We start from the raw sequence: 14,709 nt of genomic DNA, 5'->3' as shown, positions 1-14,709 counted from the left end.
ATTCATTTAAATAGTCTGATAATTTTGATGCTGCTATTAAGTCGCCATATAGTTGACGATTTGAGAAACTCTGGTCAACGACCTTGAGTTATGCTCTGATGGGAAGTGTGTGGAGCATTTACTTATATGACCCAATGCAAACAACCTTCCCTAGTCATGAGCTAACACAAAAAGGCAACACACATAACACAACCTGCTCACTGAACTTGAACCATAAACTATTTAAAATAACACCCATCTAAATCCATTACAAAGCATAATGGGAAACACTCTCCACACGTATCCATGTTTGGCGCATTTTAGCTGCTTGATATTTCTAATTGATTGCAAAACCTTAAGAAGGTCGTCACGGAAGTAAACAAGGTAGGAGTCGAACTTTCATATACTCTTAATATCCAATTATATATCCATTATATTAATATAGTATATACAGGCGTCGAATTTGAACTTTTTAAGGTCAAGGCAAGTGTTGCCTTAAAGGAGGGCTCATATTTTAGGGCACCAAGACTAGTTGGAAGGGCACCAAGGCAAACATTAATTTATTTTGATGCAAGGGCTCCAAAGCATGCATATATATATATATATATATATATATATATATATATATACACATACACAATATATATATATATATATATATATATATATATATATATATATATATATATATATATATATATATGTGCATATAAGAGTTTGAGCAGAAATATGTCATATAGGAATTAACTATACACAATAATACATTAACAAAATGATGTGTCACATGAATGTTTTTTGAAGCAATACCTTTGTGACCTGAAAAAAACACAAGTAATGTAAAACAACTTTTTGATATCAATATAAAAGACAAAGCAGTTTGGCTAATGAAGATGAAGTCTAATAAACAAGCTTTGTTCTTCTCCAACGCCTCCTATCAGTACATCAGTTTGGCCAACAACAACAAAAACAAAGAGTGACACCTCTCACACCTCATAATACATAATCTTCACAGCCTGCGTTCAATTTGATGAGATGACAAAACATTTTAGCTAGTATTGATGTTATTTGAACACTGATCCAGTTTGCAGTTAAATAAAGTATGAGTGAACATCCCAGTAAACAAAGTAAAGACTATAAACAAGTTGGGACAACGTTTGCGACACATCGCCTGCTGCATGTTTCCTCACCTCATTAACTCTCAGTCACATCAGCTGATGAACGCTGTATGGCGAAAATAAAATCAACAGAAAATAGTTTTCTCCTTCGCTGTATACTTTTAGTGTGGGGACAAGTGTCTCCAATATTGTCCACACCTGTCTCCATCTAAACACAGCAGTGCGCTCTTAAACACACGACGGGAAGCGAGGGGAAAATGACGTTAAACCAAGCGCTTGGCTCCGTTTACTCCGAGGGGAAATCCGGGAGATACCGTGTAGTTTAGTCCGCCATGATTACCAAGCCAAACGACGCTAGTGCGCATGCGCTTGAATGCATGAATAAATGACGGGTTTTCGGTAATTAAAAAAATTAGACGGTGTTACTAACCAATAATTCATCGCGAATTATCATTATACTGTTTACCGTTCTCCGCTCAAGATGATCTCCTGCTGGCCCCACTATGGACTGGACTCTCACTATTATGTTAGATCCACTATGGACTGGACTCTCACACTATAACGTTAGATCCACTATGGACTGGACTCTCACAATATTATGTTAGATCCACTATGGACTGGACTCTCACTATTATGTTAGATCCACTATGGACTGGACTCTCACTATTATGTTAGATCCACTATGGACTGGACTCTCACGCTATTATGCTAGATCAACTATGGACTGGACTCTCACTCTATTATGTTAGATCCACTATGGACTGGACTCTCACTATTATGTTAGATCCACTATGGACTGGACTCTCACTATTATGTTAGATCCACTATGGACTGGACTCTCACACTATTATGTTAGATCCACTATGGACTGGACTCTCACAATATTATGTTAGATCCACTATGGACTGGACTCACACTATTTTGTTAGATCCACTATGGACTGGACTCTCACACTATTATGTTAGATCCACTATGGACTGGACTCTCACAATATTATGTTATATCCAGTATGGACTGGACTCTCATTATTATGTTAGATCCACTATGGACTGGACTCTCACACTATTATGTTAGATCCACTATGGACTGGACTCTCACAATATTATGTTAGATCCACTATGGACTGGACTCTCACAATATTATGTTAGATCCACTATGGACTGGACTCTCACTATTATGTTAGAATCACTATGGACTGGACTCTCACTATTATGTTAGATCCACTATGGACTGGACTCTCACACTATTATGTTAGATCCACTATGGACTGGACTCTCACAATATTATGTTAGATCCACTATGGACTGGACTCACACTATTTTGTTAGATCCACTATGGACTGGACTCTCACACTATTATGTTAGATCCACTATGGACTGGACTCTCACAATATTATGTTAGATCCACTATGGACTGGACTCTCACTATTATGTTAGATCCACTATGGACTGGACTCTCACACTATTATGTTAGATCCACTATGGACTGGACTCTCACAATATTATGCTAGATCCACTCGACGTTCATTGCACCGGTCGCCTGGGGGGGGAGGGGGGGTCCCCCACATCTGCGGTCCCCTCCAAGGTTTCTCATTGTCATCCCATTGGGTCGAGATTTTTCTTGCCCTGATGTGGGATCTGAGCCGAAGATGTCGTTGTGGCTTGTGCAGCCCTTTGAGACACTCGTGATTAAGGGCTATATAAATAAACTTTGATTGATTGATTGATCCCTAGTAAAAAGTCAAGGGCGGTCACGGCATGTTCATGCTGCGGATGTTGGTCAATTTTTTAGGGCTTACGGCAAATGACAAGGGCCCGATGCGGCTCCCAAGTCAAAAAAGTTTGGACACACCTAGTTTAGTTAGTTTGGATTGATTGAACTAAATTGTTTTTGTGTTACAGGTGAAAAGCTGTCCTTGTTAGTTTTGAGGACGGCCCCGGGTCTGGGTAATCTCACGGTGGACTGGGTGATACAAGGTCCCCTGGTAGACCGGACCTTCACTCGTACTTCCGGCGGACTTTTATTTACTGAGGTAAAAACACAAGACGAGGGCATATGACCTGTGTCAAGGCAAATTAAAGCAAATTTCTGGTTTTCCGTCATTTTGCACAGGGAGAGCTGACATACACACTGGTTCTGCAGCTTGTTGATGATGTCACACCAGAGGACAAGGATGAATACGTCGTTTCCTTGACCAACATCCAAACCTTTGGTGAAACATCTGCTTCCACTGTTCCACACGGACCAATTAAAAACGTAGTATTCATTTTGGCGTTTTTTTCTGCTGAAGGCGTCGCCGTGCCAGGACATGCCAGTCTTGACGTTCAAGGAAGTGAGGCGGTGCTGACGGTGGACACCAGCGACGAACCGTTCGGCTTGTTGAGCGTAGCGCCGTCATCCCTCAAGGTGACCACGGAGGAGCGAGAGCACACCGTGAACGTCTACATCAACAGGGAGTTTGGAGCCTCAGGTGAGATACGAGTTCAGCCTGGTCCAGTCCGCTGCTGAATAATTTGACGCGACCCCTAAAATGTTCTTTCTCAGGAGCTGTGAATGTGACATATGAGGTTCTCAAAGGTTCCCTGCAGGACCTTTCCCAAGTAGAAGGAGCTCTTGCCGAGCCAGGACAAGACTTCCGAGCTGGAAGTGGCTTTGTGATCCTTCAGGAGGGTCAGACGTCTGTGGCCATCCCTGTCACCATATTGGAGGTAAATGGTAAATGGGTTATACTTGTATAGTACTTTTCTACCTTTTTAAGGTACTCAAAGCGCTTTGACACTATTTCCACATTCAACCATTCACACACACATTCACACACTGATGGCGGGAGCTGCCATGCAAGGCCCTAACCATGACCCATCAGGAGCAAGGGTGAAGTGTCTTGCTTAAGGACACAACAGACATAACGAGGTTGGTAGAAGGTGGGGATCGAACCAGGAACCCTCAGGTTGCTGGCACGGCCACTCTCCCAACCACGCCACGCCGTCCCCTAGGTTATATAGGGATCCTTCCTATGAAGGGCACGGTCATGGCAGATTATTTAATTCTAAGGCTGTCTGAGTAAAGCGAGGTGACTAGAATTGATGTTTAACAATTTATTCTACAAAAACGGAGCGATTACAAACAGAAGCAAGACCAGCGCTGGGACCGAGCGGTCTCTTAAATTGGTCGCTCTCCACATGTGCATATGTCCATCTTGCTCAAATATCGATACCGCCGACACCAGTTCATTATGCTCTGATATCGGTTCTTAAATCAAAATATCGATATTTTATATATATATATATATATATATATATATATATATTTTTTTTTGGCCTGTCCGGCTTCTCAGGCAATTCATATAGTTGATCTAGATGCCCATATCGGCTGTACAAATGACAAATGTACTTTACAAAAGAGAAGTGTGCGATACTTCTCTTGTTGCCTTATTTGTATTTGACTTTATTAAATGTATTTATCATTTGGTGCAGCCGGGCCAGAGCAGGAGGGGATAGAAAGAGAAAAAAAAGGAAGACAAAGGGGGAAATTGTGGGGACAAGAGGGGGATAAGACAGAGAGACAACAACAACAACAGCAAACAAAACAGCAACAACAATAGAACAACATCAGCAAATAGGATATGTACAAATATGATGGTAAAAGTGAAAGCAGAGAAGCAGTTAGTGAAATAAATAATAATACAGAAATGACAATGAACATTATTACACTACAAATGGAGCAATACAAATACCAATAGAAATAGCGCTATTGATAATGAACAATACCAATAATTTACCTCCATTATCAACAATAAAATTGTTCAAATGCAACAATACATATATGTAATGATAACTTGAAATACAAAAGAAAGCAGATAAATGGAGGAGAAGAAAGAGAAGCCAGCTGTATTAACCTTTTGATTAATACAGCTGTGTGTATTAATCAAATGTATTAAAACACACAGTTTGTGTGTATTAAGAGTTGTATTTTACGCTTCATAATGCGCCACACATTTTCGATGGGAGACAGGTCTGGACTGCAGGCGGGCCAGTAAAGTACCCGCACTCTTTTTTTACAAAGCCACGCTGTTGTGACACGTGCTGAATGTGGCTTGGCATTGTCTTGCCGAAATAAGCAGGGGCGTCCATGAAAAAGACGGCGCTTAGATGGCAGCATATGTTGTTCCAAAACCTGTATGTACCTTTCAGCATCAATGGTGCCTTCACAGATGTGTAAGTTACCCATGCCTTGGGCACTAATGCACCCCCATACCATCACAGATGCTGGCTTTTGAACTTTGCGTCGAAAACAGTCTGGATGGTTCGCTTCCCCTTTGGTCCGGATGACACAATGTTGAATATTTCCAAAAACAATTTAAAATGTGGACTCGTCAGACCACAGAACACTTTTCCACTTTGCATGAGTCCATCTTAGATGATCTCGGGCCCAGAGAAGCCGGCGGCGTTTCTGGATGTTGTTGATAAATGGCTTTCGCTTTGCATAGTAGAGCTTTAACTTGCACTTACAGATGTAGCAACAAACTGTATTTAGTGACAGTGGTTTTCTGAAGTGTTCCTGAGCCCATGTGGTGATATCCTTTAGAGATTCATACAGTGCCATCTGAAGGATCGAAGGTCACGGTCATTCAATGTTGGTTTCCGGCCATGCCGCTTACGTGGAGTGATTTCTCCAGATTCTCTGAACCTTTTGATGATATTATGGACCGTAGATGTTGAAATCCCTAAATTTCATGCAATTGCACTTTGAGAAACGTTGTTCTTAAACTCTTTGACTATTTGCTCACGCAGTTGTGGACAAAGGGGTGTACCTCGCCCCATCCTTTCTTGTGAAAGACCAGACTGTGAAAGACTGAGCCTTTTTTGGGAAGCTGTTTTTATACCCAATCATGGCACCCACCTGTTCCCAATTAGCCTGCACACCTGTGGGATGTTCCAAATAAGTGTTTGATGAGCATTCCTCAACTTTAGCAGTATTTATTGCCACCTTTCCCAACTTCTTTGTCATGTGTTGCTGGCATCAAATTCTAAAGTTAATGATTATTTGCAAAAAAAAAAAAGTTTATCAGTTTGAACATCAAATATGTTGTCTTTGTAGCATATTCAACTGAATATGGGTTGAAAATGATTTGCAAATCATTGTATTCCGTTTATATTTACATCTAACACAATTTCCCAACTCATATGGAAACAGTATGTCATGTCTGTCTATATGTGATATTTGTCTGTTTTCAGAATTTTTTTTCACAAAATATCAAAATGTCCACCCGTACACATCGATAACGCAGTCAGTGCAGAATAACGCCATCATTTGTTTCAATTTTATACTGTTTGAAGGTGATCCCCCAAGGGCAGCAAAACTTGAAATACTTTTTAAACTTTACCAGACACATTAGGTATATTTGTACAAAGTATCGGTATAGTATAGTATCGCCGATACCAGCCTGAGTTTTACTCGGTAACGGATCAGAAGGGAAAATCAGTGGTATTACGAAACTGAAAGTTAACTTGGCATGTGTGTGTTGCTTCCACATTTGAACAGCTAAGGTACCAATTTTTGATACTTTACTTTTTATTCATGTGGTAATTGTTTGATAATTAAGTAAGAATGATAATGAATTTTGTTTTCTTACACTTCTAAATCCCATTTGCAAGTACTATATAGTAGACTTTGCATGCAGTTGCAATGGCAGTAGTTTATAGTAGGGGTGTCAAAAAAATCGATTTATGAATTGCTTGCGATTCTTATTTGTAACGATTCTTAATCGACTAAAAAAAATCCAAAATCTATTAAGAAAAAATACATATGTGTATATATGTATACATATGTGTATATATGTATACATATATGTATATATGTGCGTGTATGTATATATACATGTTTTTATGTATGTTTTATGTATGTGCGTGTATGTATATATACATGTTTATATATATATATATATATATATACATATATATATATATATATATATATATATATATATATATATATATATATATATATATATATATATATATATATAGACTTCTATGGAAATGCAAGAACCGAGACTCAGATTTCCCTCGCCCGGACGCGGGTCACCGGGGCCCCCCTCCGGAGCCAGGCCCGGAGTTGGGGCACGATGGCGAGCGCCTGGTGGCCGGGCCTGTCCCCATGGGGCCCGGCCGGGCACAGCCCGAAGAGGCAACGTGAGTCCCCCCTCCAATGGGCTCACCACCCATAGCAGGGGCCATAGAGGTCGGGTGCGATGTGAGATGGGCGGTAGCCGAAGGCAGGGCACTTGGCGGTCTGATCCTCGGCTACAGAAGCTAGCTCTTGGGACGTGGAACGTCACCTCGCTGGGGGGGAAGGAGCCTGAGCTAGTGCGCGAGGTAGAGAAGTTCCGGTTGGATATAGTCGGACTCACCTCGACGCACAGCAAGGGCTCTGGAACCAGTTCTCTCGAGAGGGGCTGGACTCTCTTCCACTCTGGCGTTGCCAGCAGTGAGAGGCGACGGGCTGGGGTGGCAATTCTTGTTGCCCCCCGGCTCAGAGCCTGCATGTTGGAGTTCAATCCGGTGGACGAGAGGGTAGCTTCCCTCCGCCTTCGGGTGGGGGGACGGGTCCTGACTGTTGTTTGCGCTTACGCGCCAAACAGCAGCTCAGAGTACCCACCCTTTTTGGATTCACTCGGGGGAGTACTTGAGAGTGCTCCCCCGGGTGATTCCCTCGTTCTACTGGGGGACTTCAACGCTCATATTGGCAACGACAGTGAAACCTGGAGAGGCGTGATTGGGAAGAATGGCCGCCCGGATCTGAACCCAAGTGGTGTTTTGTTATTGGACTTTTGTGCCTGTCACGGATTGTCCATAACGAACACCATGTTCAAGCATAAGGGTGTCCATATGTGCACTTGGCACCAGGACACCCTAGGCCGCAGTTCTATGATCGACTTTGTAGTTGTATCATCGGATTTGCGGCCTCATGTTTTGGACACTCGGGTGAAGAGAGGGGCGGAGCTTTCTACCGATCACCACCTGGTGGTGAGTTGGCTGCGATGGTGGGGGAGGATGCCGGACAGACCTGGCAGGCCCAAACGCATTGTGAGGGTTTGCTGGGAACGTCTGGCAGAGTCTCCTGTCAGAGAGAGTTTCAATTCCCACCTCCGGAAGAACTTTGAACATGTCACGAGGGAGGTGCTGGACATTGAGTCCGAGTGGACCATGTTCCGCACCTCTATTGTCGGGGCGGCTGATTGGAGCTGTGGCCGCAAGGTAGTTGGTGCCTGTCGTGGCGGTAATCCTAGAACCCGTTGGTGGACACCGGCGGTGAGGGATGCCGTCAAGCTGAAGAAGGAGTCCTATCGGGTTCTTTTGGCTCATGGGACTCCTGAGGCAGCGGACAGGTACCGACAGGCCAAGCGGTGTGCGGCTTCAGCGGTCGCGGGGGCAAAAACTCGGACATGGGAGGAGTTCGGGGAAGCCATGGAAAACGACTTCCGGACGGCTTCGAAGCGATTCTGGACCACCATCCGCCGCCTCAGGAAGGGGAAGCAGTGCACTACCAACACCGTGTATGGTGCAGATGGTGTTCTGCTGACCTCGACTGCGGAAGTTGTGGATCGGTGGAGGGAATACTTCGAAGACCTCCTCAATCCCACCAACACGTCTTCCTATGAGGAAGCAGTGCCTGGGGAATCTGTGGTGGGCTCTCCTATTTCTGGGGCTGAGGTTGCTGAGGTAGTTAAAAAGCTCCTCGGTGGCAAGGCCCCGGGGGTGGATGAGATCCGCCCGGAGTTCCTTAAGGCTCTGGATGCTGTAGGGCTGTCTTGGTTGACAAGACTCTGCAGCATCGCGTGGACATCGGGGGCAGTACCTCTGGATTGGCAGACCGGGGTGGTGGTTCCTCTTTTTAAAAAGGGGAACCGGAGGGTGTGTTCTAACTATCGTGGGATCACACTCCTCAGCCTTCCCGGTAAGGTCTATTCAGGTGTACTGGAGAGGAGGCTACGCCGGATAGTCGAACCTCGGATTCAGGAGGAACAGTGTGGTTTTCGTCCTGGTCGTGGAACTGTGGACCAGCTCTATACTCTCGGCAGGGTCCTTGAGGGTGCATGGGAGTTTGCCCAACCAGTCTACATGTGCTTTGTGGACTTGGAGAAGGCATTCGACCGTGTCCCTCGGGAAGTCCTGTGGGGAGTGCTCAGAGAGTATGGGGTTTCGGACTGTCTGATTGTGGCGGTCCGCTCCCTGTATGATCAGTGTCAGAGCTTGGTTCGCATTGCCGGCAGTAAGTCGGACACGTTTCCGGTGAGGGTTGGACTCCGCCAAGGCTGCCCTTTGTCACCGATTCTGTTCATAACTTTTATGGACAGAATTTCTAGGCGCAGTAAAGACGTTGAGGGGATCCGGTTTGGTGGCTGCAGGATTAGGTCTCTGCTTTTTGCAGATGATTTGGTCCTGATGGCTTCATCTGGCCAGGATCTTCAGCTCTCACTGGATCGGTTCGCAGCTGAGTGTGAAGCGACTGGGATGAGAATCAGCACCTCCAAGTCCGAGTCCATGGTTCTCGCCCGGAAAAGGGTGGAGTGCCATCTCCGGGTTGGGGAGGAGATCTTGCCCCAAGTGGAGGAGTTCAAGTACCTCGGAGTCTTGTTCACGAGTGAGGGAAGAGTGGATCGTGAGATCGACAGGCGGATCGGTGCGGCGTCTTCAGTAATGCGGACGCTGTATCGATCTGTTGTGGTGAAGAAGGAGCTGAGCCGGAAGGCAAAGCTCTCAATTTACCGGTCGATCTACGTTCCCATCCTCACCTATGGTCATGAGCTTTGGGTTATGACCGAAAGGACAAGATCACGGGTACAAGCGGCCGAAATGAGTTTCCTCCGCCGGGTGGCGGGGCTCTCCCTTAGAGATAGGGTGAGAAGCTCTGCCATCCGGGGGGAGCTCAAAGTAAAGCCGCTGCTCCTCCACATCGAGAGGAGCCAGATGAGGTGGTTCGGGCATCTGGTCAGGATGCCACCCGAGCGCCTCCCTAAGGAGGTGTTTAGGGCACGTCCGACCGGTAGGAGGCCACGAGGAAGACCCAGGACACGTTGGGAAGACTATGTCTCCCGGCTGGCCTGGGAACGCCTCGGGATCCCCCGGGAGGAGCTGGACGATGTGGCTGGGGAGAGGGAAGTCTGGGCTTCCCTGCTTAGGCTGCTGCCCCCGCGACCCGACCTCGGATAAGCGGAAGAAGATGGATGGATGGATATATATATATATATATATACACAATATATATATATATGTATATATATATTGTGTGTGTGTATATATATATATGTATATATATATATATATATATATATACACATATACAGGTAAAAGCCAGTAAATTAGAATATTTAGAAAAACTTGATTTATTTCAGTAATTGCATTCAAAAGGTGTAACTTGTACATTATATTTATTCATTGCACACAGACTGATGCATTCAAATGTTTATTTCATTTAATTTTGATGATTTGAAGTGGCAACAAATGAAAATGAAAATCCAAAATTCCGTGTGTCACAAAATTAGAATATTACTTAAGGCTAATACAAAAAAGGGATTTTTAGAAATGTTGGCCAACTGAAAAGAATGAAAAATATGAGCATGTACAATACTCAATACTTGGTTGGAGCTCCTTTTGCCTCAATTACTGCGTTAATGCGGCGTGGCATGGAGTCGATGAGTTTCTGGCACTGCTCAGGTGTTATGAGAGCCCAGGTTGCTCTGATAGTGGCCTTCAACTCTTCTGCGTTTTTGGGTCTGGCATTCTGCATCTTCCTTTTCACAATACCCCACAGATTTTCTATGGGGCTAAGGTCAGGGGAGTTGGCGGGCCAATTTAGAACAGAAATACCATGGTCCGTAAACCAGGCACGGGTAGATTTTGCGCTGTGTGCAGGCGCCAAGTCCTGTTGGAACTTGAAATCTCCATCTCCATAGAGCAGGTCAGCAGCAGGAAGCATGAAGTGCTCTAAAACTTGCTGGTAGACGGCTGCGTTGACCCTGGATCTCAGGAAACAGAGTGGACCGACACCAGCAGATGACATGGCACCCCAAACCATCACCCAACCATGCAAATTTTGCATTTCCTTTGGAAATCGAGGTCCCAGAGTCTGGAGGAAGACAGGAGAGGCACCGGATCCACGTTGCCTGAAGTCTAGTGTAAAGTTTCCACCATCAGTGATGGTTTGGGGTGCCATGTCATCTGCTGGTGTCGGTCCACTCTCTTTCCTGAGATCCAGGGTCAACGCAGCCGTCTACCAGCAAGTTTTAGAGCACTTCATGCTTCCTGCTGCTGACCTGCTCTATGGAGATGGAGATTTCAAGTTCCAACAGGACTTGGCGCCTGCACACAGCGCAAAATCTCCCCGTGCCTGGTTTACGGACCATGGTATTTCTGTTCTAAATTGGCCCGCCAACTCCCCTGACCTTAGCCCCATAGAAAATCTGTGGGGTATTGTGAAAAGGAAGATGCAGAATGCCAGACCCAAAAACGCAGAAGAGTTGAAGGCCACTATCAGAGCAACCTGGGCTCTCATAACACCTGAGCAGTGCCAGAAACTCATCGACTCCATGCCACGCCGCATTAACGCAGTAATTGAGGCAAAAGGAGCTCCAACCAAGTATTGAGTATTGTACATGCTCATATTTTTCATTTTCATACTTTTCAGTTGGCCAACATTTCTAAAAATCCCTTTTTTGTATTAGCCTTAAGTAATATTCTAATTTTGTGACACACGGAATTTTGGATTTTCATTTGTTGCCACTTCAAATCATCAAAATTAAATGAAATAAACATTTGAATGCATCAGTCTGTGTGCAATGAATAAATATAATGTACAAGTTACACCTTTTGAATGCAATTACTGAAATAAATCAAGTTTTTCAAAATATTCTAATTTACTGGCTTTTACCTGTATATAAACATGTATATATACATACACGCACATATATATATATATATATACTCAAGATATATATATATATATACACACATATGTATATGTATATATATTGTATATATATATATATATATATATGTATATATATATATATATATATATATATATATATATATATATATATATATAAACATGTATATACATACATACACGCACATACATAAAAACATGTATATATACATACATGCACATATATACATATATGTATACATATATACACATATGTATACATATATACACATATGTATTTTTTGTTAATAGATTTTGGATTTTTTTTAATCGATTAAGAATCGTTACAAATAAGAATCGCAAGCAATTTAAAAATCGATTTTTTTTTTGACACCCCTACTATAAACTACTGTCATTGCAACTGCATGCAAAGTCTACTATATAGTACTTGCAAATGGGATTTAGAAGTGTAAGAAAACAAAATTCATTATCATTCTTACTTTATTATCAAACAATTACCACATGAATAAAAACTAAAGTATATAATATATAATACAATATATATATATATATATATATATATATATATATATATGTATATATATATATATATATATTAGGGGTGTGGGAAAAAATTGTGATTCTCACGTTGTGCGATTCAGAATCGATTCTCATTTTAAAAAAATCGATTTTATTAACTTTTTATTTTATTTTTTTAATTTTTAAATTTTTAAATTTTATTTTTTTTAATTAATCAATCCAACAAAACAATACACAGCAATACCATAACAATGCAATCCAATTCCAAAACCAAACCCGACCCAGCAACACTCAGAACTGCAATAAACAGAGCAATTGAGAGGAGACACAAACACAAAACAGAACAAACCAAAAGTAATGAAACAAAAATGAATATTATCAACAACAGTATCAATATTAGTTACAATTTCAACATAGCAGTGATTAAAAATCCCTCATTGACATTATCATTAGACATTTATAAAAATAAAAATAAAAGAACAATAGTGTCACAGTGGCTTACACTTGCATCACATCTCATAAGCTTGACAACACACTGTGTCCAATATTTTCACAAAGATAAAATAAGTCATATTTTTGGTTCATTTAATAGTTAAAACAAATGTACATTATTGCAATCAGTTGATAAAACATTGTCCTTTACAATTATAAAAGCTTTTTACAAAAATCTGCTACTCTGCTTGCATGTCAGCAGACTGGGGTAGATCCTATGTATTGAATGAATAGAGAATTGTTTTGAATCGGAGAAATATCGTTTTTGAATCGAGAATCGTGTTGAATTGAAAAAAAAAAATCAATTTTGAATCGAATCGTGACCTCAAGAATCGATATTGAATCGAATCGTGGGACACCCAAAGATTCACAGCCCTAATATATATATATATATATATATATATATATATATATATATATATATATATATATATATATATATATATATATATATATATATATATATATATATATATATATATATATATATATATATATATATATATATATATATATATATATATATATATATATATATATATATATATATATATATATATATATATATATATATATATATATATATATATATATATATATGTATATATATATATATATATATATATATATATATATATATATATATATATATGTGTATATGTATATATATATGTATATATATATATTTATATACATATACATATATATATATATATCCACACACATTTTGTAATTTTTTTATTTTAATTTTTTGTCTGTCCTGCTCAGACAAATCATATATAGTTGATGTAGATGATCATATCTGCTGTACAGAATTAATTTAGAAAAGAGAAATGTTGGATACTACTCTTGTTGCCATATTTGTATTGGACTTTATTAAATGTTTGGGAAGTATTTCATCAAACAAAAACAGTTTTCTTTTAAGTAATATTGAAATTTATCAGAGTTGTTTATCTATTTAATGGAGGAATGTAGTTAATCATAGAACTGGCATCCAATGTTATTAAAATAGTACTAATTTTGAATCGAGAATCGTTTTGAATCGAGAATCGAACCCCTAATAACCGACTCGAATCGGAATCGTGAGATGCCCAAAGATTCACAGCCCTAGTGTATAGCCAAGTCTTTGCCATTCAGTGAATGTGCCAGTTTTGTCTTTTGTTGCACCCTACAAAGTGTTTATTCTGTAAGTATTGCATTCATGACGCACCAGCCGTTTGATTGTAACGTGCATCTTATTTCTAGTTTTCGTGACCAAATTTGGAGGTGTTGAAATTGCAATGCAAAACCGATAATGCTGTTTGGTAGCATGTACAGTCGTGGTCAAAAGTGTACATACACTTGTAAAGAACATAATGTCATTACTGTCTTGAGTTTCTAATACTTTCTACAACTCTTATTTTTTTGTGATAGAGTGATTGGAGCACATACTTGTTAGTCACAAAAAAACATTCATGAAGTTTGGTTCTTTTATAAATTTATTACGGGTCTATTGAAAATGTAACCAAAATCTGCTGGGTCAAAAGTATACATACAGCAATGTTAATATTTGGTTACATGTCCCTTGGCAAGTTTCACTGCAATAAGGCGCTTTTGGTAGCCATCCACAAGCTTCTGGTTGAATTTTTGACCACTCCTCTTGACAAAATTGGTGCAG

The 14,709-nt window shown here is 41.0% G+C and overlaps 1 protein-coding gene across 1 annotated transcript in view; it reads left to right on the top strand.

The window, feature by feature from the left end:
* The window catches only part of adgrv1 (adhesion G protein-coupled receptor V1), a 513,902-nt gene that overhangs the window by 197,278 nt on the left and 301,915 nt on the right, over positions 1-14,709 (top strand). Inside the window, exons 38-41 of the mRNA XM_061980535.1 lie at positions 2,996-3,126; positions 3,207-3,306; positions 3,385-3,564; positions 3,639-3,802. Of these exons, the coding sequence (XP_061836519.1) occupies positions 2,996-3,126; positions 3,207-3,306; positions 3,385-3,564; positions 3,639-3,802 (575 nt within the window). The remainder of the gene's footprint in view (positions 1-2,995; positions 3,127-3,206; positions 3,307-3,384; positions 3,565-3,638; positions 3,803-14,709) is intronic.

This window comes from Nerophis lumbriciformis, linkage group LG20 (genome assembly GCF_033978685.3).
Source record: "Nerophis lumbriciformis linkage group LG20, RoL_Nlum_v2.1, whole genome shotgun sequence".
NCBI classification, from domain to species: Eukaryota; Metazoa; Chordata; class Actinopteri; order Syngnathiformes; family Syngnathidae; genus Nerophis; species Nerophis lumbriciformis.
This window is presented reverse-complemented; position numbering and strand designations above follow the sequence as displayed.